The sequence below is a fragment of the Esox lucius genome, chromosome 24 (genome assembly GCF_011004845.1).
Source record: "Esox lucius isolate fEsoLuc1 chromosome 24, fEsoLuc1.pri, whole genome shotgun sequence".
NCBI classification, from domain to species: domain Eukaryota; kingdom Metazoa; phylum Chordata; class Actinopteri; order Esociformes; family Esocidae; genus Esox; species Esox lucius.
In genome coordinates this window covers 15,561,311-15,587,854 of record NC_047592.1, presented here as the reverse complement: position 1 = coordinate 15,587,854, position 26,544 = coordinate 15,561,311, and the positions used below count along the sequence as shown (strand labels likewise).

Here is a 26,544-nt window from a genome sequence, read left to right as displayed (position 1 = left end):
ATGCCAGAGTGCTTCTCACGACAAGTTTGTCAATTTAAAGTGCTTGCTGTTGATAATATAGTTGGGTTTTAGTCCAAAACATTTTTGAGGAAAAAAGGCAATCAATATAAACAGGTGGAACACTTCTTTAAATACCCAATTGCCTCAAAAGAGTTGGGAATTTATGTGGTTTCTAACTTCTCCACCAATGTCAAGTGTTTCATGATTGGACAGAAGCTGCAGAGGTATGTGAGATTAACATTCCAAAACAGATTTGTTGTTGTTCCCCTCCTGCATTGAGACTAAACCCTGACGTTTCTCTTGTAATGTAGTTGGCTAACCAATATATTTGTGTTCATGATTGCTTCATCAGATGTTTCATATTGTTGTCTTTGACAACACAAATGAGGTTGAAGTTGTTCCTTCAGTCTGGATAAAAAAATGGAGAGTGGATGTGGCCTCCAAATAAAATTGATGTGGCAAAAGCAGTAAAAATTCCAGGAATGTCCTGGAGATGGATGGAAGCCCCATGAGGCCAGAATTATTTTCACATCACATACAGTGGGGAGAACAAATATTTGATACACTGGAGATTTTGCAGGTTTTCCCACTTACAAAGCATGTAGATGTCTGTAATTTTTATCATAGGTACTCTTCAACTGTAAGTGACAGAATCTAAAACAAAAATCCAGAAAATCACATTGTATGGTTTTTAAGTAATTATTTAGCATTTTATTGCATGACATGAGTATTTGATACATCAGAAAAGCAGAACTTCATATTTGGTACAAAAATCTTTGTTTGTAATTACAGAGATCATCCGTTTCCTGTAGTTCTTGACCAGGTTTGCACACACTGCAGCAGGGATTTTGGCCCACTCCTCCATACAGACCTTCTCCAGATCCTTCAGGTTTCAGGGCTGTTGCTGGGCAATACGGACTTTCAGCTCCCTCCAAAGATTTTCTTTTGGGTTCAGGTCTGGAGACTGGCTAGGCCACTCCAGGACCTTGAGATGCTTCTTACAGATCCACTCCTTAGTTGCCCTGGCTGTGTGTTTCGGGTTGTTGTCATGCTGGAAGACCCATCCCTGACCCATCTTCAATGGTTTTAGATCCCGCGATACATGGCCCCATCCATCCTCCCCTCAATACAGTGCAGTCGTCCTGTCCCCTTTGCAGAAAAGCATCCCCAAAGAATGATGTTTCCACCTGCATGCTTCATGGTTGGGATGGTGTTCTTGGGGTTGTACTCATCCTTCTTCTTCCTCCAAACACGGCGAGTGAAGTTTAGACCAAAAAGTTATTTTTTTGTCTCATCAAACCACATGACCTTCTCCCATTCCTCCTCTGGATCATCCAGATGGTCATTGGCAAACTTCAGACAGGCCTGGACATGCGCTGGCTTGAGGAGGGGGACTGCAGGATTTTAATCCATGACGGCGTAGTGTGATACTAATGGTTTTCTTTGAGACTGTGGTCCCAGCTCTCTTCAGGTCATTGACCTGGTCCTGCCGTGTAGTTCTGGGCTGATCCCTCACCTTCCTCATGATCATTGATGCCCCACGAGGTGAGATCTTGCATGGAGCCCCAGACCGAGGGAGATTGACCGTCATCTTGAACTTCTTCCATTTTCTAATAATTGCGCCAACAGTTGTTGCCTTCTCACCAAGCTGCTTGCTTATTGTCCTGTTGCTCATCCCAGCATCGTGCAGGTCTACAATTTTAGCCCTGATGTCCTTACACAGCTCTCTGGTCTTGGCCATTGTGGAGAGGTTGGAGTCTGTTTGATTGAGTGTGTGGACAGGTGTCTTTTATACAGCTAAAGAGTTCAAACTGGTGCAGTTTATACAGGTAATTAGTGGAGAACAGGAGGGCTTCTTAAAGAAAAACTAACAAGTCTGTGAGAGATGGAATTCTTACTAGAGGGTAGGTGAACAAATACTTATGTCATGCAATAAAATGCAAATTAATTATTTAAAAATCATACAATGTGATTTTCTGGACTTTTAAATCCTCAAGCAAACAACCAACATTTCATATACACAGATGACTGTCACGTTTTATTAATGGAGACAGAGGCAGGAGCAGAAGTTTGTGTTTCCTTTTAATAATGTTCAGGAGTGGCCTGCGGAGGGTTCAGGAATACACAAAATATGACAAGCACAATGACCAACAGCGACAGGGAGAAAATGGCCGGACTAAATACACAGACAAACGAGGAGAACAGAAACAGGTGGGGGCTAAACACAGGTGAAATGAATATACTGATTAACTGAAACAAGAACAGGAAAGACCAAACAAGGACAAGACAAGAACAAACAGAAAACACAAAGTAGAACAGTCTAGGTACCAGGTGCCGGGGGAGCCGGCGGGAAATCAGGTGCCGGCGGAGGGTCAGGAACTACTGTGCCAAACAGACATACCTTTAAACTGCAGCTGAATTTTTATGGTTTACCCCTCTGCAAGAGTACTAGTACACACTTCTGGTTGATTCTTGGTATGTTGCAAAGAAACACCAAGAAACCAATGTTTTGAATGTTATTTCAGTTGGGTGTGATACCCCAGCCCAAGCCTTTATCAGAGGTGTGATGTCACACACTGCATATCATGAGTGTGACAAGTGTCACCAAGGGGTGTCGGCAAATGTAATCGAATGACATTTCCTGAGATCAATGCAAGGCACAGAACTGATGACAGTTTTAGATAAGCAACCGATGAAGTACACTCACCTCTTTCAGATGTTGGCCTTGAAATGGTTGCTTGCTTCCCATAAGATTATATGCACCTTGTTTGTCTGGGTGTAATGCGGCATCTCGTAGATTTGTGGATCTGCACCACTGGCCCTTTGCAATGTCACATTTTATCTAGTCTAGCTTCCATGGTTTCAGATGGACTATTTGCACTGAGAAATTTCATTCCCACTGAGTTTCTTCAAAGGCCACGGACACTGGCTCAACGATGTAGGTGGAAAGCCTTCATGCTTTTGTCAGTAGGTGTGTACATTTTGGCAAGTCCAAAATATTGTATGGAGATGAATGACCTTGCTAACACTCTGTTGGTTTCATTTGTTAAACACTTTGGCCAGCTTTATGGTTTGGAGTTTTGGGTTTACAATATTCATGGTCTTCTGCATCTCAGTGAAGATGTCAAAATCCATGGCAATTTAGATCTTATACCAGCAATTTCATATGAAAATGTCTTAGGAAAACTTTAAGAAATTGGTTCGGGGCCATGCAATCCTTTGACTCAGGTGATATGCAGATTATCAGAGATGGAACATGCCAGTTACAGTCATGATGTTAACCCTTTGACGCATACGATCACACCGGTGTGATCAGTCTAGAGTGGTCCTTGAAGCTTACGATCACACCGGTGTGATTAGAAAGTATTGTTTAGAACGCATCATTAGAACGCCTAGGTACGAGTGACGTAACAATGGCTGGTCAGACCGCGCTGTTATTTACTCACATTTAGCTCAAACAGCGTTTATAACTTAATTTCCTGATTGTAATTGTTTCAAGACCACACTGTTATTAACCAGGTAGCAAGCATAAAAAAGTGTTACTTACGTACCAACAGGTAGCCAACACTAGCAGTTAGATTTTCTACAATAAACATAATACGCAAAAACTAATTATATTAGCAACTACTATAGAGCATCTAACCATTTCCTGAAAGAGCTGACAACCGGTCAAAATCATTGTGTAAAAACTTTCAAGTTACGTTACCTGTTGAGGGTGCTGCTATGCTTTTTATCAACCAAAGATAAAGAAAGGTGAGTAACTCTAAGACCTGATGGTCATTTACATTTGCCAGTCTTTCGGACAGATTTGCCATCCTGGGAAAACTATGATCTTCATTTTAGCTGCACTGCATTACAGGTCACACTTTGTTAGCTAGCGGTTAGCTGACGTTTGCTAGCTAGCTACAGTTACACATAAACCAGCTTTTGCAGCTCTTTGAATTCAAGTCAAAAAGAGAAGCTTGCAATGCAATGCATTTAGTGTTCCTTACCTGGCTGGCAAAGTGACTGTTCATGTCAACGCCAATCAATGCATGTAGCTAACGTGGGGTTAATCCAGTCAGTTTGTTTTGGTAGGGTTCATGCACAATAGCTCAATTGGCAGATCTAGCAGCGAACCGATGGCGCAAACTAAAACAGTATTACAGCACTACTTTTGTTGAGAAAAAAGCGCGTAATCTTCAAAAATCTACCTTTTCACTGATCGCATTTGTCCATTACTAAATGCAAGAATCGGAATCTATAATTTTTTGAGAGCTTCGGAATAATTACGTGAAACAATTTACACACCACCTATTGCCTGATAGATTGCGTATGTTTTATTGATACAACAAGTGAAGCGTTTCAGTATCTTTCTCTAGAAATAGGACAGCATTTTTAAGATTGGTTCATAATTATTCAATATACATTTTTAACAGTTACTACCGGTAGAAGTTTGTTAATATAATTTAAATGAAAAATTAGATGCATAACTAGTAAGCAGCGTGGTGTTTTTGGGAAGCTGCAGATTAAATGTTTTGTGACGTCACAATCAAATTCTGGAACTCTGAGTGAGTGCTGAACTCACACGCAAAAAAACTCACTCTGGGGAGCTGTTAAGGCATATTTGAAACTCACGCGTGAAAAGGTTAAAGAGGCAACTCAAAAACTGGATAAACAGCATATGGATGGGCCAATGCCAGAGTGCTTCTCAGACCCATGAGGCCAGAATTATTTTCACATCACATACAGTGGGGAGAACAAGTATTTGATACACTGCCAATTTTGCAGGTTTTCCCACTTACAAAGCATGTAAAAGAAAATTACATTTTATGGTTTTTAAGTAATTAATTTGCCTTTTATTGCATGACATAAGTATTTGATACATCAGAAAAGCAGAACTTAATAATTGGTACAAAAATCTTTGTTTGTAATTACAGAGATCATCCGTTTCCTGTAGTTCTTGACCAGGTTTGCACACACTGCAGCAGGGATTTTGGCCCACTCCTCCATACAGACCTTCTTCAGATCCTTCAGGTTTCGGGGCTGTCGCTGGGCAATTTGGACTTTCAGCTCCCTCCAAAGACTTTCTATTGGGTTCAGGTCTGGAGACTGGCTAGGCCTTCTTACAGATGATTCTTACAGAGCCACTCCTTGGTTGCCCTGGCTTTGTGTTTTGGGTCATTGTCATGCTGGAAGACCCATCCCTGACCCATCTTCAATGCTCTTACTGAGGGAAGGAGGTTGTAGATCTCGCGATACATGGCTCCATCCATCCTCCCCTCAATACAGTGCAGTCGTCCTGTCCCCTTTGCAGAAAAGCATCCCCAAAGAATGATGTTTCCACCTCCATGCTTCACGGTTGGGATGGTGACATGGACAAGACAGGGACAAACAGAAAACACGAAGTGGAACTGTCCCCTCCGGCTGGGATCGTTACAATGACTAAGAGACTTCAGATAAGACATCTTAAAACTAGTAAAACCTTTATGACCACATCAGTTGGAAATATATGTAACAGCATTTAAAAATCCATCTACAATATTAACATGCATGGGAAGGCAGTTTAAGTAAGAAATAGTAATTATATCAGCAAATACAAGACCGGCCAACCCCCAAGAAAACACCATACAGTACAGAGTTATGTGTTTACCTAATGTACTATACTCCTGTAAATTCCTTTAGAGTGAAGATTGCTTAACTAGTTTTTGTACTGTTTCTAATCTGTCATTACTGCTTGTTTTCTTCTCAGCCCTCCTGCGTTATATATAAAAAAACCAGCAAATGATCCATCCATCCATCATCTTCCGCTTATCCGGGGCCGGGTCGCGGGGGCAGCAGTCTAAGCAGGGGTGCCCAGACTTCCCTCTCCCCAGACACTTCCTCTAGCTCTTCCGGGGGGACACCGAGGCATTCCCAGGCCAGCCGGGAGACATAGTCCCTCCAGGTCTTCCCCGGGGTCTCCTCCCGGTGGGACGGGACCGGAACACCTTCCCAGGAAGTCGTTCCGGAGGCATCCGAAACAGATGCCCAAGCCACCTCAGCTGACCCCTCTCGATGTGGAGGAGCAGCGGCTCTACTCTGAGCTCCTCCCGGGTGACCAAGCTTCTCACCCTAACTTTAAGGGATCGCCCGGCCACCCTGCGGAGAAAGCTCATTTCGGCCGCCTGTATCCGGGATCTTGTCTTTTCGGTCATGACCCAAAGCTCATGACCATAGGTGAGAGTAGGAACGTAGATTGACTGGTAAATCTTCACCACGACAGACCGATACATCGACTGCATTACTGCAGAAGCTGCACCGATCCGTCTGTCAATCTCCCGTTCCATCCTTCCCTCACTCGTGAACAAGACCCCTAGATACTTAAACTCCTCCACTTGAGGCAGGCACTCTCCACCAACCTGAAGTGGGCAAGCCACCCTTTTCTGACTGAGGACCATGGCCTCGGATTTGGAGGTACTGATTTTCATCCCCACCGCTTCACACTCGGCTGCAAACCGTCCCAGTGCATGCTGAAGGTCCTGGTTAGAAGGGGCCAACACGACAACATCATCTGCAAAGAGCAGAGACGAAATTGTGTGGTCCCCAAACCTGACACCCTCCGGCCCCTGGCTGCGCCTAGAAATTCTGTCCATAAAAATTACGAACAGAACCGGTGACAAAGGGCAGCCCTGCCGGAGTCCAAAATGCGGCAGTAAGTCAGAACAAGTCTGACTTACTGCCGGCAATGCAGACCAAGCTCCTGCTTCGGTTGTACAGGGACCTGACAGCCCTTAGCAAAGGACCCAGGACCCCATATTCCCGAAGCACCCTCCACAAGATGCCGCGAGGGACACAGTCGAATGCCTTCTCCAAATCCCAAAAACACATGTGGATTGGTTGGGCAAACTCCCATGAACCCTCCAACACCCCTTAGAGGGTATAGAGTTGGTCCAGTGTTCCACGGCCCGGACGAAAACCACACTGTTCCTCCTGAATCCGAGGTTCTACTATCTGCCGTATTCTCCTCTCCAGAACCCTGGCATAGACTTTCCCGGGGAGGCTGAGAAGTGTGATCCCCCTATAGTTGGAACACACCCTCCGTTCCCCCTTCTTAAATAGAGGGACCACCACCCTGGTCTGCCATCCCAGAGGCACTGTCCCCGACCGCCACGCGATGTTGCACAGGCGTGTCAACCAAGACAGCCCTACAACATCCAGAGACTTGAGGTACTCAGGGCGGATCTCATCCAACCCCGGTGCCTTGCCGGTTTCATGACCACATCTGTGACTTCAGCCTGGGTGATGGACGAGTCCACCTCTGAGCCCTCATCCTCTGCTTCCTCAATGGAAGACGTGACAGCGGGATTGAGGAGATGCTCGAAGTACTCCTTCCACCGCCCGACGACATCTTCAGTTGAGGTCAACAGTTGCCCACCTCTACTGTAAACAGCGTTGGTAAGGCACTGTTTCCCTCTCCTGAGGCGCCGGATGGTTTGCCAGAATCTCTTCGAGGCCAGCCGATAGTACTTCTCCATGGCCTCACCGAACTCCTCCCAGGCCCGAGTTTTTGCCTCTACAACCACCCGGGCTGCAGCCCGCTTGGCCTGTCGGTACCCGTCAGCTGCCTCAGGAGTACCACAAGCCAACCAGGCCTGATAGGACTCCTTCTTCAGCTTGACGGCATCCCTTACTTCCGGTGTCCACCACCGGGTTCAGGGATTGCCGCCTCGACAGGCACCGGAGACCTTACAGCCACAGCTCTGAGCGGCCGCTTCGACAATGGCGGTGGAGAACATGGTCCACTCGGACTCAATATCTCCAACCTCCCTCGGGATCCAGTCGAAGCTCTGCCGGAGGTGGGAGTTAAAGATCTCTCTGACAGGAGACTCGGCCAGACGTTCCCAGCAGACCCTTACAGTACGCTTGGGCCTGCCGAGTCTGTCCAGCTTCCTCCCCCGCCATCGGATCCAACTCACCACCAGGTGGTGATCAGTTGACAGCTCCGCCCCTCTCTTCACCCGAGTGTCCAAGACATACGGCCACAGGTCAGATGAGACGACAACAAAGTCGATCATCGACCTGCGGCCTAAGGTGTCATGGTGCCACGTGCACTGATGGACACCCTTATGCATGAACATGGTGTTCGTTATGGACAAACTGTGACTAGCACAGAAGTCCAATAACTGAACACCACTCGGGTTCAGATCAGGGGGGCCGTTCCTCCCAATCACGCCCCTCCAGGTGTCACTGTCGTTGCCCACGTGGGCGTTGAAGTCCCCCAGTAGAACAATAGAGTCCCCAGTCGGAGCACTTTCCAGCACCCCTCCCAGAGACTCCAAGAAGGTCGGGTACTCTGCACTGCCGTTCGGCCCGTAGGCACAAACAACAGTGAGAGACCTATCCCCGACCCGTAGGCGCAGGGAAACGACCCTCTCGTTCACCGGGGTAAACTCCAACACATGGCGGCAGAGCTGGGGAGCTATAAGCAAACCCACACCAGCCCGCCGCCTCTCACCATGGGCAACTCCAGAGTGGTGAAGAGTCCATCCTCTCTCAAGGAGTGTGGTTCCAGAGCCCAAGCCGTGCGTAGAGGTGATCCCGACTACCTCTAATCGGAACCTCTCAACCTCACGCACTAACTCAGGCTCCTTCCCCGCCAGCGAGGTGACATTCCACATCCCTAGAGCCAGTTTCCGTGTCCAGAGATCGGGTTGTCTAGGCCCCTGCCTTCGATGGCCGCCCGATCCTCTTCTCACCGGCCCCTTATGGTCCCTCCTGTGGGTGGTGAGCCCACGGGAAGGCGGCCCCACGTCGCCCGTTCGGGCTGAGCCCGGCCGGGCCCCATGGGGGAAGGCCCGGCCACCAGGCGCTCGCATACGAGCCCCAACCCCGGGCCAGGCTCCAGGGTGGGGCCCCAGCTGCGCCATACCGGGCAACGTCACAGTACTCAAAATCGTATACATCATTAAGGGGGTTTTGAACCGCTCTTAGTCTGACCCGTCGCCTAAGACCTGTTTGCCATGGGAGACCCTACCAGGGGCATATGGCCCCAGACAACATAGCTCCTAGGGTCACACGGGTACTCAAACCCCTCCACCACGTTAAGGTGGCAGTTCTTGGAGGGGCCAGCAAATGATGATGGACCAAATGCAAATCATCTTTAAGACCCTAGAGGGTATGAAATCAACTGATGAACCAGAGATTGGCCTGGATCAACCCAAAGATGTCAGTGCTCTTCAGAACCTGGAGGAACAACTGCAGGGTAACCACATTTCCTAAAACTTGTTGGCTAGTTTTTTTCTTCAACAAATAAATAAATATATATGATTTCAGTTAAACACACTGGCTCTCAAAGGTGGGACGGACATTCGCGAGTGTGTTTTTGGCGTATTATGCGCGCAACCATTACAAACTACTTGGCGAAGAATATAAACATAAGAGGAGTAAATGGAAAGATTGACTTCCAGCACCTACAGATACCAGAGGTTGTGATTGGTAAATTGGCCTTGATGCCAGTAGTGTCATTCATATGTTTAAAGATGAGAAGGGAGGACAGGAAGAAAGGATCAGGAGAGGAGGCTGGAGGAAGAGGAAAGGTGAGGTGTTGAGCAGGGGAGAGGATGAAATAATTGATTTATTTATTATTTCTTTCTTTCTTTTTTTGGAATAGATACAATGGGACTACATTTTATTTATTTAGAGAACTGATTTGGGTATTGGAAATTGAGAATGGCAGGTTACTTTAAAGACAATTCCGCTAAAACAGAACCTAGGCCCTATTGACAGACATTCTGGTGTGATATTTACACGCATAGACCATCATTTTGCAGATCAGTTAAAGTAGAAAGCCTACAGTATCTCAAAGAATTGAGTGTACCCCTGACATCTTTTGTGTAGGCAAATGGCTGCCTATGCAACGTGGCTGTGCCTGGGACTGGTTTGGTTGGGTATGTGAATGCTCGACCAATCAGAGAGAGATGGAGCACACAGATGAGAAGGTCCTGAAGACAGTGTCACACAAATATAAATGATCTGTATTTGTCTGCAAAAGGTTTCTCTGAAGTGAAGACCACATCAACACCCGGAATGTGGAAGGTAACCAAAGGAAATCACACTTCCACTTTGTATAAACAAAGCCTTGACCTCATTAAAAAAAAGCCGCCTTCACGGCTCAAAAATTCAGATAAAATCATGTTGTTTCCTAAGGGAGTCGGTCATTCAGCAAGTCATACTTACAGGTCCATTGTTCCAGAATCTTTTTTATCAACCGACCATCATAACCAGTAGTGATTGCTATGTCTGGTAAGACGTTGATCTATCTTCAATTCATTCATGTTTCCAGTAGAAATTTATTCTTAATAAGTTTAATTGAAATGTTCCTGTCAATCTATATGAAATACATTATAATGATGAAAGAAAAACAGGTTTAAATTTTCTGACACATTTATTGACATTTTAAAAACAGAAATATGTCAAACATTAACTAATCAAATACCTATAATAATAATAATAATAATAATAATAATAGTAATAATAATAATACATTATAATAATATAGTGTTTTTCAGGGACCCAAAGATGCTGTACAATAGTGACATGAAAACAGAAAACAAACAGAAACAAAATAAATACTATGAGAAAACTACAACGATAGAGAGTGTGGGATTTGGCGTGGCTATGGGTAGGGGATTTTGAACAGATGAGTCTTGAGGAGTTGGTGGATGATGGGGATAGTCTCAGAGTTAAGGAAGGTTTTGGGGAGAGAGTTCCAGAGCCTAGGAGCAACCCTTGACAATGCCCTGTCTCCAAATCCTTTGAGCTTTGACTTGGGGATTATGAGGTGGCAGAAGGTCGGAGAGGTAGGCTGGGACAGTATTGTTTAGGGCTTTATATGTCAATAGGAGGATCTTGTAGTTGATGCGTTGGGAGATTGGAAGCCAGTGTAACTCACAGAGGATAGGGGTGATATGCTGCTGGGACTTGGTGTGAGTAACTAGTCTGGCTGCAGAGTTTTTAACCATTTGGAGCTTATGGAGGAATGTAGATTTGATGCCGGTAAGAAGGGAGTTGCAGTAGTCAAGACTGGAGGTTATGAAAACATGTATTAAGGTTTCAGCAGCAGGACGGGAGAGGGAAGGTCTGATGTTGCGAAGATGGAAGAATTAAGATTTTACATTTTGTTTGATGTGCTGATCAAACAAGAGTGTAGAGTCCAGAATGGTTATGTGCGTGGGTGGATGGAGAAACAACGGTGTCATCGATGCTGAGATTGAAGAGAGGTGTAGGAGGAAGACAAACAAATCATCTCAGATCCAGGGGCTAATTAAGTTTTATGAAATGAAATGTATTTCATTTTCAACACCTGAGCCAGGCAGAGCATGTTTTTGGGGGGGAGCATCCTCCCCCGTTCCACCCCATGTAGAAATCTTTTGATATACGCAAAATAAAAAATACAAAGTGTAAGCAAATTAGACAGAACATTTTCTTCAGTGTTAAAACAATGTGACAAAAACAAGCATATTCTATCTAAAACAGAAGTGCAATTTGACCAACTGAATACCCAGTGCCCTCCAAAATGCTTGAAATCATGAATATTTGTCTGTGAATATCTGATAGATAAAAAAAGTGTTTTCATCCATTGTCCAACTGTTGCACTTGTTATGTTTTCTTTGAATAATAATTTTACCAATTCCAGTGAATGTTTTGTTAAGACAAAGAGCACTGCAGTATCTTAACAGCAGGTCTGAAAATGTGAGAACATCTTATTTTGGTGTAATATCAATTTTAGTTTTAAATAACTCTTTATTAAATACATTGTGATATTAACCCCATCCTTCCCCTCTCCAGTTCTCCAGACTACTGTGTTGACCCTGTTGGGGCTGTGGGGGGCCTGGATCCCCCCTGTCCTGCCCTCCTGCACCACAGGCCAACCAGTAGAGTGCAGTGCTGCCCAGTCAGCTCCCGGGACCAACCTGGGTGGTGAGGGATTTGATGTGGTCACCATGGAGCGCAAGCAGGCCTATGTCGTGGACGTGGATAAATGGAGGAAGACCCAGAACGGGACCTGTACACTCTGTGTTAACCCTTTCATGAAGGGACAGACTCAGAGGCTCCCAGTGGCTGTGGTGGACTGGAGACCCTCACAACAATGTCACATGAAGATATCCAGCACGGTCTACGACTCCAGTGAGGCATTTGTGAGCCAGAGTCCAACAGAGGTACTACTACTACTATTATTATTAATACTGTTACAACTAGTACTACTACTACTATCATTAGTACTGTTACAACTAGTACTACTACTATTTTTATTAATAATGATAAAACTAATACTACTACTATTATTATTAATACAGTTACAGCTAGTACTACTACTACTATAACCCTCAGATCCAGAACAACAATCCTTATTTTATTTTTTATATAACCTTTATTTTAGTAGGGGAAGTCATACTGAGACCAGTATGTATGAGTGTTTTTTGTGGATGAACCCTGAACCAACACAAGCAATACACAACATGAACACAAAATTCATGGAAATAATCCTCCATCATCCTTTTGAATTGCCCTGGAGTTTGATTTAAAACGATCCTGGAATTTATTCCAAATGTGAGGTGCAGAAAAACTGCTTAACTCAGTGGAGATTGAAGGTATCTCTAGAGTTAACCATCCCTGAGACCCTGTTTGATCGTTTGTATTTCTGTATGTCAGAAGAGAATTAATGTACAGTGTGTATTTGTGCAGGAGAGCTTTATAAACACAAGGTGTAAAATACATGAATCTACATTGCTTCAGAAGCCCAAACTACTTTCTGATATAGAGAGCAGTGGTGCGTACTGAAACAACCACCTGTATAGTGTATCTGTCACACAGACATATTCATTAATAGCTGTAGCCTCTAAGCTATTCATGTTTATGACACAAGTAGTAGCCACAAAGCTACAACTGTTATGGACACTCACTCCCACTGGCGTAGCGTGGTGACGCTGGGCTGGCATGCCCAGGGGGGCACGGTCCCCCACCCACCACACTGCTGCACCCCCGATAGCTACATCAGTGCTCACGCCATTTTTCTCCTTCTTTTTTCTGCCCCGCTCACATACTAGTGTTTCATATAATAAAAACGTTTCTGTCCATCACTTCTGTTGTGTATCAGGCTGAGTATGCTACCTAACGACGTTTGGGCTGCTCCAGTGAGAAACAATATGGGACAGACCATTTGAGTAAGAGAAGGCTGTTCGGTCTGAAACAAATAAAGTATTGGAAGGCATGATTTAATTTAGTCATTTTGAGCGTCACAATCAGATTTTAAGACAAAACATTATTACAAAAAAACAATGTATTATTATTATTTTTTTTAATTGTATTTCCCTTTTTCACAGGGCCCTAAGCCTTCTGGGGCCATAGGCGGCTGCCTACCTTGTCTAATGGTACTGACCACCTCTGTAAGTGATATGTCCACTATAATTGTGTAGGTAGATGCCAGTTGGAAGATTGGCCTGAACTTAATGACCCCCAAGGTAAAGCAGTCCATCATGTTGGGGGGTACCCACTCCAGAACTGCTAGGAGAGTCATGGAGCAGTCCAAGAAGGACAAGTACAGCTTCATCAAACAGGAAACACACTGCTCCTATTACAGGTGATTTACTTGTTTTAATATAGTTGCATTACTACTGTAGAGCTAACACTGCTCTCTAGTGGCTCATTAACACTTTACACTTTGGATTGTAAAGGCTATGGGTACAGGTTGTAAAATGGTATAGTATATAGAAGATATAATGGGTTACGTTTCTAATGACCCAAAAAATTGACATACCATTATTTCACATGAAGAGATTTCAATAATTAACTTTTTTTGGTATCCCCAAATGTTAACATTTATAAAATCTATCGACAGGTCTATAATCAAACCAATCAATGTATTTAACCTACATGACTCATTACTAATTAACTCTCCATCTTGTGTTTCCTTAGTTACCGGTTGATTGAGGACCCTCCCCTACATCCTGAGTTCTCTCGCTCCCTGGGTCTCCTTCCTAACCTCTACACCCCCCAGACCAAGGCTGAATACACCCGTTTCCTTGACACCTTTGGCACCCACTACATCAGGAAGGTTCAACTGGGGGGGCGGGTGAAGAGTGTCACCTCTCTGAGAGTGTGCAAGGCAGCACTGAATGGTTACAATGAGAATGAGGTGATGGCCATTTAAAAATAGAATGCATTTACATTTATTGATATATTTTCAAAACCTTTTACATTATGTTTTTCTTTTCTTTTTTTGAAGGTCAAGGACTGTCTGGAAGCTGAGGCCTCTCGTGCCACCAATACTGCAACAGCCGAAGTCAATACTGAGACCAAGTTCTGCCAGAAGAACCATCAAGACAGCTTTAGCAGCAGGTTTAAAGACAGGTTTGATTGATTTTGATTTGATTGATTACCAATGTGGTGCCTGTTGTTGTGGGACAGGACTAATAATGATAAACTAACAAACAGGTTTAATGAGACCAGTGGTGGTTCTAGCTTGTATGGCTCCATGGGCGTACCCCCTGTTCAGCCACCCCCATATATAGGTGTATAAAAAAGACTCATAAATATCAAAAAGGAGTAACAAAGTTTGTAGTATATGAATACAAATAGAGAATCGAATTCTAACATTATCACCCTATTGCTAACAAAAAATATGCAAATAAATTCCACAAAGCCTAGATGTCTCCTCATCCTGGCCAGTGCCAGAGGGTGCTCCAAAATCTGCCAGAAGTGACCCTGAATTTCAATACAGTATAAGTCTGACACACTTAATACATTTGTTGCACAATTAAATATACATGTACATGTCATCATACACAATTTATCAAACTTTCAGAATACGAAAACAAATGAACCATACAACCTCCTTGGCTAATTCTAGGCATAAGACCCCAAAAGAGTCAATATATCACAGAAGATACAAAATACCAGCATAATATAGACACCTTTTAAGTTAGCCTACAGCTATTGTAAATGTCCCTTACTGAGCTCAGGACCTAGTCAATACAATCACAGAAAACCTTTATGAGGTCACCTCAATGAAAGTTAACCAAATCAATATTGTGCTAGATAGGTTGTAATCATTTTGCATTAAGCTAAACATATTATCATGATGAAACTGTGTGAATGGATATCCAATGTTATGTAGGGAAGTTGGACAGAGAACTGAATATTGTCTCCCTATGTGTAATAGCGTAGCAAGCAACAGAGACTAAAGAACATAAGTGTTATACTAGCCTATTTCATTACCTGCATAATATTATACTTATAGAGAGATGACATAGCTGCATACTGTACCTTTATCTTTTGCGCATTTCTCCTCATCTGTCATATTTTTTCCTAAACCGGGCACCTGATGGCTTACATCTTTTCTTATCCATTTGTGTTGATTTGTCACTGGAATCGCTATACATTCCCCATTCCCCAGCACTGTCAACCAGGAGTCAAGACTAAACCAATTCACCTTGGTTGTGTGCAGACTGGTTTTTTATTGTTCTTAAAAATTTCGCACAAACCAGAAACAAATCCACCAATACGTCTGTGAAACTATATATTCACAGTCTTATGAATGAATTGTGGTTCATTTGGTAGTATTTCGTACTGCGACTGATTTTTTCTAATCACTTTAGTACTGTACAAAGATAGAGGTGCACTATTTGATAGATTCCCCGGTCCCCCTACATCAGGCTTCCAGTGGGGAGACCTTCCCAGGCAGTAATCTGTCTAACTCACAGAATCAGGGCGCCTACTCCGACAAGGTTCATGGACCCATCGTCCCACATGGTAATATTATATCATTAAAGTGATGTGACGATAGAAAACAGATCACGCAAATGTCACCATTATGATTTATTTGGTTTGGGTGCCTCGTGCCGGCCCCGGCAAGATGTCTAAATCAACCTCAGAGAGTTTCAGCAGCATGTTTAATGACAGGTTTGATTGATTTGATTTGATTGATTCCCAATGTGGTGCTTGTTGTTGTGGAACAGGACTAATAATGATAAACTAACAAACAGGTTTACTGAGGTGGTGGGGGGACAGACGGATGGAGCAACTGACCTGCTCTTCTCCAGGACGGGTGGAACCTCCAAGGGCTTCACTGATTGGGCAAAAACCCTGAAAACTGTTCCAGACATCATCAATTACTTCCTCCATCCCCTCCACCTATTGGTGAAGCATGCCAGTAAGAGGAGAGGGCTGAAGAAAGCAGTGGAGGACTACATCCTGGAACACGGCCTGGTCAAGCACTGCTCTGGGAAGTGTAAGAGTGGCTCCAAGCCCAGTGCCCATGACTCCTGCCAGTGTGTGTGCCAGGCCAGCAAGGAGATGACCAGCCAGTGCTGCCCGCAGGAGAAAGGCCTGGCCCGACTAAAGGTCACCATAAAATACGCCAGGGGCCTCTACGGGGACACTATGTCACAGACTGACGGCTTTGTCAAGGTATGATTACTTAATCTGAATATTTAAATTGGTATTACATTTTAATAAGCACACTTCATAGCTAATCCAGGATTTGACACCAGGTAGCTTTAAATCCAGTTTACATTGATTTTCTTTCTGAAGGTGTTCTTGGATAATCAATTCAAGCAGACTGGTGTGATCTACAACAATGACAACCCCACGTGGAACACAGTCTTAGATTTTGGCACTGTCAAGCTCTCCCTGGCCAGTGAGCTCAAGTTTGCTGTGTACGACGATGACAACACGTGGTTCAAGACTTCGAACGAACTTTTAGGGAAGTGCATCATTCGGCCTATCAAAGCAGGGTCTCATAAGAATGAAATGTGTTCACTAAATCATGGCAACTTGTTCTACTCCTACATGGTTGAATGTGCCCCAGGACTTGGGGGCCCAACCTGTGGGGAGTACGTCTCTTCTCCAATGAACTCTGACCTTTCTGGCATCTACACCTCCCGTAACGCCCTGAACATGACCCAGGATCTACTGGCTCACATCCGGATGAGCCGGCCCCCAGTAGACCCGTTGGCCTTCATGATGAAGCAGAAAGCAAATGATCACCCTCGTCTCTCTGCCCTCAATGAGCTGTGATCAAAACCTATTTTTATGTAGGTTATTTCTAACCTCTTATTCTGGGGCAGAAGCAATTTTACGTTAGCCATTAATGGAAACAAACAAAGAGAAATATCCAAAGTACAGTGGGGAGAACAAGTATTTGATACACTGCCAATTTTGCAGGTTTTCTGTAATTTTTATCAAAGGTACACATCAACTGTGAAAATCCAAAAAATCACATTGTATGTGGACAGGTGTCTTTTATACAGGTAACGAGTTCAAACAGGTGCAGTTAATACAGGTAATGAGTGGAGAACTGGAGGGCTTCTTAAAGAAAAACTAACAAGTCTGTGAGGGCTGGAATTATTACTGGTTGGTAGGTGATCAAATACTTATGTCATGCAATAAAATGCAAATTAATTACTTAAAAAACATACAATGTGATTTTCTGGATTTTTGTTTTAGATTCTGTCACTCAGAGTTGAAGAGTACCAATGATTACAATTACAGACTTCTACATGCTTTGAAAACCTGCAAAATCTGCAGTGTATGAAATACTTGTTCTTCCCACTGTATATCCAATTTCTTTTTTAAAAGCAATGGTTTACGTACACTTTTATAGCACTTTTATGTAACGCTTTTAACTCTTATGACTTTCATGTGTTAATTCACTCCAGACTGGCCCATTGACTTTGTGTTAGCTACCCCTGCAATAAAAAAAGCTATTTCATTTAAGGTATTGATAACTGGTTGTCCATCCCATAAATGAATTGACTTTTATCTAATGACCTGTTGTTTTTCTGTTCACTTTTATGCCGGCCTGCCTGCCTACCTGTAGTTAAATAGCATAGCGGTCAGAGACGCGGACTGCCACGTTAGTGGGACCGGCGTTCGATCCTCGCCAGCGACAAAAACAATTTGGCATTAAGTTTTGTTCAGGATAGACTAAAATGTTGCTGGATACAAGCTTCAGTAGCTACATTATACTAAGCCTAAAATAAAACTGTTTATGATTATATTGCGATGGACAAACTGCACTGACAAATAACTTATTGCTCTCAATTTCGATTTACATAGCGCAGTTCACATAGCGTAGTGGGTAGCTATTCAACTGTCGTTGTTTTAAAGAAACGAACAAACCATGGAGTGATTGGAGTCATTGTTTTCATTACAGATTGTGTATACAATTGCTATTAGCTAGCCATCTACAGTAATCTCTTTATAATTTAATGCGTTGACCAGTGCAGAAGTAAACAGACACCACACCTCTACACACATATCAGGTGAAACAATACCCACTATTTAAATAGTATATTGCTTAAAGATACAGTCTGCCACATAGGAAACCATGGATCAAATACAGGCAGGGCAACAACATTCATCCCTAATAATTGTGGGACGGCAGAGATAGGCTTGCCTGGTTTCTTTGTTAAATCAGCAGTTGATACAAAGTGCTTTTATAAAAAACCCAGCCTGAAACCCCAAGTATCAAGCAACTACAGTGTTGATGCACAGAGGCTAGGAAAAACTCTCTTAAAGTGACTGATACTTAGGAAGAAAAAAAAAAGGGACCAGACTCAGAGGGATGACCAGTCCTCTTCTGGCTGTGCTGAACACTTTAAGAGTACAAATTGTAGTAAATAATAAATGCATGTGGGCTGTGTCCAGAGTCTATAAAACATAATCCAGGTCAGAAGCATGACCAGATGGACAAGGACAGGGACAACCCAGGAGGGAGGAATGGTCAGCGGAGTGGCAGCTGGAATCATCTGGTATTGTGTTGATCTGCAGTACCACAAGGAGGACCTTGGACAGGGACAGCTACGAGTCTTTCGAGCCGGGTACACCTGACGTGGCTACTAATTGAGGATCCTGTTTAAGTGTTTCCACACTCCATGTGGATTCTTATTTTTGCCTTTGTGCTTTACGTTCTCGGTTGCGACCTCGCCTTTGTTTTGTTGTTTTGTACCGAAATAAAGGGATGACTAAGTCCTACAGCTCTGCAATTCGTATCCTGACTCTACACAGTGACCCCTGAGGGGTTGTCAAAGACTTAATGTCCTCCGAATATTAAACGGAGGCGGACACAAGGAAAGTTTAGAGTGTTTATCTTAGATTAAAAAGGATTTACAATGTAGAAGGAGAACTGACACCCCACCCACCACACACACACACACACACACAATAATATAGCAGCGTCAAACCTTGGGGCTCAGACAGGGGGGTCCAGTGACACTGTGGCTCTATCCAAGTTTTACCCCAGATCCCGGAGTATCACCCACAGAGTTCCCTCCCATTGCTCAAGGGCCATAATGGAGAAATAACTAGTGACGCTTCGAGGCTTACTTAGACATTTCAACCCAGTCTGCTGGAAGTGAAAGGGCAGAGGCTTGCATCTGAGCAACAATATCACGACATTGATGACGTTTGAAGGTTCGCACCTCATGCGACCATCGAATGGCCTTTTTCCACTGCATGGTACCGGCTCAACTGTACTCACTGCGTTCTTGACTCACTTTGAGAGCCCACTTTGAGAGCTTTTCCAGCGCTATGTACCAGCTCGACTCGGCTCTACTCGCCTCGCCTTTTCTGCTTTTCCACTGGCCAAAAGTTAGGATAGTACCTGGTACCAGATAGTTTTGCTGTGGTACCAGATACTATCTGCAGTGAAAAATGGCACGGGGTGTGTAGAGCCGAGTTGAGCTGGTACATAGCGGTGGAAAAGCTCCCCAGGTAGAGGCGAAGCGAGAAGTGTTGATCCAGTTGAGCCGGTACCATGCAGTGGAAAAGCGCCATAATGATAGGGTTTTTAAGACAATGCGCTTTCAAAACATGCTTTAAAACATATGGAACTAAATTAGTCTACAGGCTAATTATCAAGAACTAATGAATTTCACAAGCCGGTGAATTTCAAAACGTTTCTACTACACAGCATTCTTTATCAATAATAAACCGGTATCCAAAATACACTAGACTATTGTTAGAATTATCTGATCAATTTGGAAGAGACATCAGCTGGCCAATAGCTGAAGATGTAGAGCTGTGGATGGATATGTAGTTGTTTTAGAAAGCCCTTTTCGAGTCCCAATGGTTACTTGTCATGTATCGTTTCACTGAAAACACTGGCAACATTGCATTTGTAACTTCTATGTCAGGAATATTTGCTCATCAGTTTTTAATATCACATCTTAAATCAAGCATTGGATCCACTATATTTTATGAATGTTTAACTCCAGCATTTCTGTCGTAAAGCTGTATCATTCAGATGTATGATCACCAGGTGATTAATGACATCTGAAGACTTTCAGCTTAAATTCAAGGGGTCGAACTAAAATATCGTATGAATCGTTTAGGAATTGCAGACACTTTCAAACACAGTTTCCTTATTTCAGGGGCTCAAATGTAATTGGACCAATTAACACAATCATAAATATAATTTTTATTTTTAATACTTTGTTGAGAATCCTTCGCAAGAAATGACTGCTTGAAATCTGGAACACATGGACATCGCCAAACCCTGGGTTTCCTCCTTTATGATGCTTTTCCAGGCCTTCTTCAGTTGTTTGTTCGTGGGTCTTTCTGCCTTAGGTTTTGTCTTGAGCAAGTGAAATGCATGCTCGATCAGGTTGAGGTCAGGTGATTGACTCGGCCATTGCAGAATATTACACTTCTTTGCCTTAAAAAACCCTTTGGTTGGTTTAGCAGTATGTTTTTATCTCTATACACATCAGAATTCATCTGTCTGCTTCTGTCTTGTGTCACATCATCTATAAACACTAGTGACCCAGTGCCATTGGAAGCCATGTATGCCCATGCCATCACACTGCCTCCACCATGTTTTACAGATGATGTGGTATGCTTCAGATCATGAGCCATTTTTCTTCCAATCATTCTGGTAAAGGTTGAACCTAAATGTAATCTGTCCCAAGAATGCTGTTTCATAACTGGGCTGGCTTTTTAGATTTTTTTTTTGTCTAATCTGGCCTTTCTAATCTTGAGGCTTATGAATGGCTTGCACCTTCTGGTTAACCCTCTGTATTTACTCTTGTGAAGTCTTCTCTTTATGGTAGACCTGGATAATGATATGCCTACCTCCTGGAGAGTGTTCTTCACTTGGCTGAAAGTAGTGAAGGAGTTTTTCTTTACCATGGAAAGGATCCTACGATCATCCACCAATGTTGTCTTCCACGGACGTCCAGGCCTTTTTGTGTTGCAGAGCTCACCAGTGTTCTTTTTTTCTCAGAATGTACCAAATTAGGCCACTCCTAATGTTCCTGCTATCTCTCTGATGGATTATTCCATTTTTAGTAGCATAAGGATGGCCTGTTTCACTTGCATTGAGAGCTCCTACAGAATACTTTCGCGAGCTCGTGCAGTCCATACCCCGTCGTATTTCTGCAGTTCTCCCATGGGAGGCCTACCAAGTATTTGACTAGTAGGTAGCCCTCACAGACGAAATTCCTCTATAGGAGATATAGGAGCTGCTGTAGCTACTGGTAATAGTTTTGTAGGAGCTAGCTATGTAGCTAATGTTTGTGCATTCAATTTGAGATTACTGCAAGTTGAACTCTTCTGTTCCTCACTCAAAACCTTCCTTTTTCGACTTTTCTGGAATGGAAAGAAAAAGGTGCAGTGGTCTCTTAATTTTTTCCGGAGCTGTATTCTAAATCTTATAGTTATAATTTAGATGTATGTTTTATATGTACTGTTTTTAATTGTAATATATGTAACTTAAGGTATAATGGTTTTAACCAGTTATTTTTGGCAAGAGGTAGATGTAAGGGAAACCATGTAATGGAAGTAAACAATGGTGGAATTGTCCAAATGTTACTAAGGTTACTGAAGTGACAACAGTTTGAAATAGCGAGGAGTGGGTCAGGAAATTACGAAACGGAAATGGCGAAATAGACGTATGACACCAGATAAGTTTTAGCCAGACGGGTTTTAGCCAGACAAGTCTGCAGGGCTGCAGCTGGATTCTATCGGAAAAGACGTCTATGTAAACATTCCACATGTGATATTTATTCCTGACCAGCAGGTAGCACAACTGTACAGTGGGTTTTAAAGCCTTAAGAGAATGAACAATGTTTTGGCCCAATTTGACAAAAGCCTTGAATGCTTCAGAATGCGTTGATTTGCCATCATTCGGGGGCCAGTGACTCTGCCCCCCGAATGGCATTGGAGAGAGGACATCCCAGTGGAGATTAAACCCCTTATGACAACACAGCAAGTGTGGACAGTTTCAAGACGTTTACCTTCCCACACCTGGGCCAGACCACTAAATCATAGACCATGCTGAAGGGATGAGTCTTTAGTAGACACTCTAGACTAATAATACTCTTCAGTAATACAAGGCCTCTTCAGTAACGTGATGATTCAGTTATACAACACCTATTCAGTAACCTGATGATGCGGGTGCCAGATAAACTTTAAAACTATTTTAGTGTCACATTAGAAGCACCTGTACCCTTTTAGATATGAGACTTCTGCTCCGGCATAGAATGGTCTGGTCTGGTAGCAACATACTCTAGGCCAGAATCTTCCCCATTTACAATGTGTAACGTTCCTGTCGTTACATTTCTACGTTCTGTATAGTTCAGTTCTAAGTTCTCTATATCTTTGTTCAGTTGATTCTCGTTAGTGTATTCCCCTAGTATGCCCCCTCATTATGTCCCTATTGAAGTTCCTCCTGTCCTAGTGTATTTGGTCCGTCACTGTTGCATTGTTATGTTCTTCTACATGTCCTTGTTTTGGCAAGTCTAATTTTCAGAAGAGCCTTTAGTTAGAAAACCTCTGTGCCTGTCTCCTGCTACCTTCTACAATCGTGACACAGTGGATCTCCAAAAAAAAAATCTGCATTTTCTTGTGTTACAACATGAAACAAGAATGTATTTAAAAAAAAATAATGTTTTAGCCACTGACAAAAAAGTCAATAATGTAAAATACAAAAATATACAAAAAAAAATACAAAGCATACTTGTCGGTAGATCGATAGTGATCTATTATAATTTTTTTTAAGAGGGATAAATTCATCCAAAAGGTGAAGCATTCTAGTAGTTATATGCTAGACAGGGCATGTCAGTGATACATTCTAGTGGGTATACTCTAGACAGGGCATGTCAGTGATACATTCTAATGGGTACAGTCTAGACAGGGCATGTCAGTAATACATTCTAGAGGGTATACTCTAGACAGGGCATGCCATTGATACATTCTAGTGGGTATACTCTAGACAGGGCATGTCTGTGATACATTCTAGTGGGTATAGTCTAGACAGGGCATGTCTGTGATACATTGTAGTGGGTATATTCTAGACAGGGCATGTCAGTGATACATTCTAATGGGTATACTCTAGACTGGGCATGTCAGTGATACATTCTAATGGGTATACTCTAGACAGGGCATGTCAGTGATACATTCTAATGGGTATACTCTAGACAGGGCATGTCAGTGATACATTCTAATGGGTATACTCTAGACAGGGCATGTCAGTGATACATTCTAATGGGTATACTCTAGACAGGGCATGTCAGTGATACATTCTAATGGGTATACTCTAGACAGGGCATGTCAGTGATACATTCTAATGGGTATACTCTAGACAGGGCATGTCAGTGATACATTCTAATGGGTATACTCTAGACAGGGCATGTCAGTGATACATTCTAATGGGTATACTCTAGACAGGGCATGTCAGGGATACATTCTAGTAGGTATACTCTAGACAGGGCATGAGAAACTAAGTATAAACTTTTACCGCATTTGAATTACGTTTTTTTGCCACTCGAATAACGGCAATTGTTTTACATTCTGTATATATTAAACAACTGTATATTAAATGAACATCGATAGGTATTATTTAGTTACATAAACATTACACTGTGCACTGATAGGCCTGCCAAGCCATGAGTTTGCCGTGTTTTATATGCTCCTGTCACACTTAATCTGCAGTGGAGATTATGTTGGGGTACATATACCTCCAGAACTTGGGACCTATACTATTTGAGAAGATATGAAATTGGGACCTACACTTCACAAATCTGCTTCTCTAATCATTACGCTATTTAACAATAGCGTAGTGTCGGTCGGTCACATTCGTTCTTCTTGGCTCACATCCTGTACATAGTTATCAAGGCAAACTTTTGACTAATCTAAGACTGTTTCAAATGTTTCAGACATCACTGGATAATATTATTGTCAAAGTCTTGGAACTCCAGTTGTGGATGCAGTTGTGGATGCTATTGAAAAAAAAAAGATCCCATGTAATTTGGTTTTGAAATAGTGTAATCTGTAACGAATCTTGAATTCTTAAAGCCAATGTCTGAAAGTGATTGAGCACATACAAATGTATTCCAAGCTATCCTCCAATTTTGCTATGGAAATCTAAGTCCCCGAACATTGTTTAAATGCCATGGGTTGACGGGGATTAGACTCATTAAAATGCATGATATAAGTTTGTTTTATGTAGGTCTTATTTTGAAGCACCCCAAATGGAGATGGTCTACCATTTTGAAATAATTGGTTTTCTAACAAAGCTCTATTTGTAGCATCAGCAGGGAGATACAACTGTATCTTCAACACCCACCCAAACTTTAATGCACTCATTTTCTATGAAAATGTCCTTGTTTTCTATAAAAACATACATGAAATGTTTGAATAGGAAACGTAGCAAAATGAAAAGGAAATATAGTAATTGACAAGGTTAGAAACAATGATTTTTAATTGAAATAATATTTGTTTCCTTTAAAAAAGAAAAATCTAGCTTTCATCAAAGAATCCTCCATTTGAGGCAATTATTGCCTTGCAGACCATTAGATTCCAGTTTTTGGAAGTAATCTGAAGATTTTACCCCATGATTCCTGAAGCTCCTCCCAGAAGTTGGATTGGCTTGATTGGCACGTCTTATGTACCATTAGGTCAAGCTGCTCAACAGGGTTGAGATCCGATGACTGTGCCACTCCATTACAGACAGAATACCAGCTGACTGCTTCTTCCTAAATAGTTCTTACATAGTTTGGAGCTGTGCTTTGTCCTGGGTATCTGCAGGGTATTTCATGACATTGCAAAATGGAGAGATAGCCTTCCTTCTTCAAGGAAGGGTTTAACCCTGTACAAATCTCCCACTGTACCACCATCAATCAAAATTAGAAAGGGTTTATTCCCAAGTAAGTTTCACAACAAACAAGGAATTTGTTTTGGCCTTTGGTGCAACAATCAATACAATACAAAATAAATAAGGGAAGTAAATGCTTCCCCAGAATGGCACATTGCCTCCCCCATTCTTATCAGATGGTGTCAAGCACTCCTCCAGCATCTTTTCATGTGGTCTGTGTCTGACAAATGTTTTTCTTTGTGTGCACCTCTGAGTTAGATTTGTTTGTCCATTACACTTTTCCAATCTCCCATGGTCCATTTTTTTTGTTTGTTTTCCCAGCTTTGCAACTCAACTTAGAAGTTGCCTTTTCGCTGTTAGCGTTGAGACTGGTGTTTTGCGGGTACAATGTATTTAATGAAGCTGCCAGTTGAGGACCTGTGTCTCGATGCGGGAGGCAGGACACAGGCGCAGAGAAGTGGTTCAAGTCCATTTAATTTAATTTGGCAAAAAAAGAACCAAAAACCCAAGCAGCACCAGTGACAAACACGTGACACATACACACAAACAAAACACCACACAGAGTGTGGCAAAAGATTGAAGTAAATAGGATAACAAAAAACAACTGTGCAGAGATGCCTAGGGGCATGGTCAGGTCCAGAATATGCCCCCCAGACCAGCACAGCGATGGCTAGGGGCATAGCCAGTCCATTTCTCAGACTAGACATTAATGTATTTGTCCTCTTGCTCAGTTGTGCACTGGGGCCTCCCACTCCTCTATATATTCTGGTTAGCCAGTCTGCGCTGTTTTGTGAAGGGAGTAGTGCACAGTGAAATCTTCAGTTTCTTGGAAATGTATCGCATGGAATGGCCTTCATTTTTCAGAACAAGATTAGACAGATTAGTTTGAGAAGAACGTTCTCCAGATAGTCAACTATTCTAAAGACGGACAGATTTATTGCTTCATTAATCAGCACAACAGTTTTTGGCTGTGCTAACGTAATTGCACAAGGGTTTTCTAATGATCAACTAGCTTTTTGAAATGATAAAATTGGATTAGCAAACACAATGTGCTATTGGAACACAGGACTGATGGTTGCTGATCATGGACCTCTGAATGCCTTTGTTTATGTTGTAAATGACTATTGTAGCTAGAAATGGCTGATTTGTAATGAAATATCTACAATGTCTTTACTGTATTAGTGATGAATTTTATGTTATTTTAATGGACAAACATGTTGCTTTACCTTCATAAACAAGGACATATCTATTTAACCCTAGATTTTAGATGGGTTGTGAATATGCACATTTGAATTCTACGCCATAACATCACACCATGGTTTTCACATTGTTAAGCTTTCCATTTACTGCCTTCTGCACCACACAGAACCAAAGCTGATTGGAAACTAGATTTACAACAGCTCTTTTCACAGTTTCCTCCCACATCTTTT

The 26,544-nt window shown here is 42.7% G+C and overlaps 1 protein-coding gene across 1 annotated transcript; it reads left to right on the top strand.

Moving 5' to 3' along the window:
- Positions 1-10,186: 10,186 nt before the first annotated feature.
- LOC105009589 (perforin-1-like) lies at positions 10,187-17,181 on the top strand. Its single transcript, XM_010869020.5, has 7 exons — positions 10,187-10,263; positions 11,809-12,179; positions 13,437-13,600; positions 13,936-14,155; positions 14,246-14,370; positions 16,005-16,428; positions 16,552-17,181. Exons 1-7 carry the CDS (start codon positions 10,257-10,259, stop codon positions 17,035-17,037), a joined length of 1,797 nt encoding a protein of 598 aa, XP_010867322.3. The 5' UTR covers positions 10,187-10,256; the 3' UTR covers positions 17,038-17,181.
- The last annotated feature ends 9,363 nt before the right edge of the window (positions 17,182-26,544 follow it).

Excerpts from the sequence above, each read along its gene's own strand:
- LOC105009589 (XM_010869020.5), top strand. Across the intron at positions 14,156-14,245 it reads ATGGTTACAATGAGAATGAG|GTCAAGGACTGTCTGGAAGC; the intron begins GTGATGGCCATT and ends CTTTTTTTGAAG. Across the intron at positions 14,371-16,004 it reads AGCAGCAGGTTTAAAGACAG|GTTTACTGAGGTGGTGGGGG; the intron begins GTTTGATTGATT and ends ACTAACAAACAG.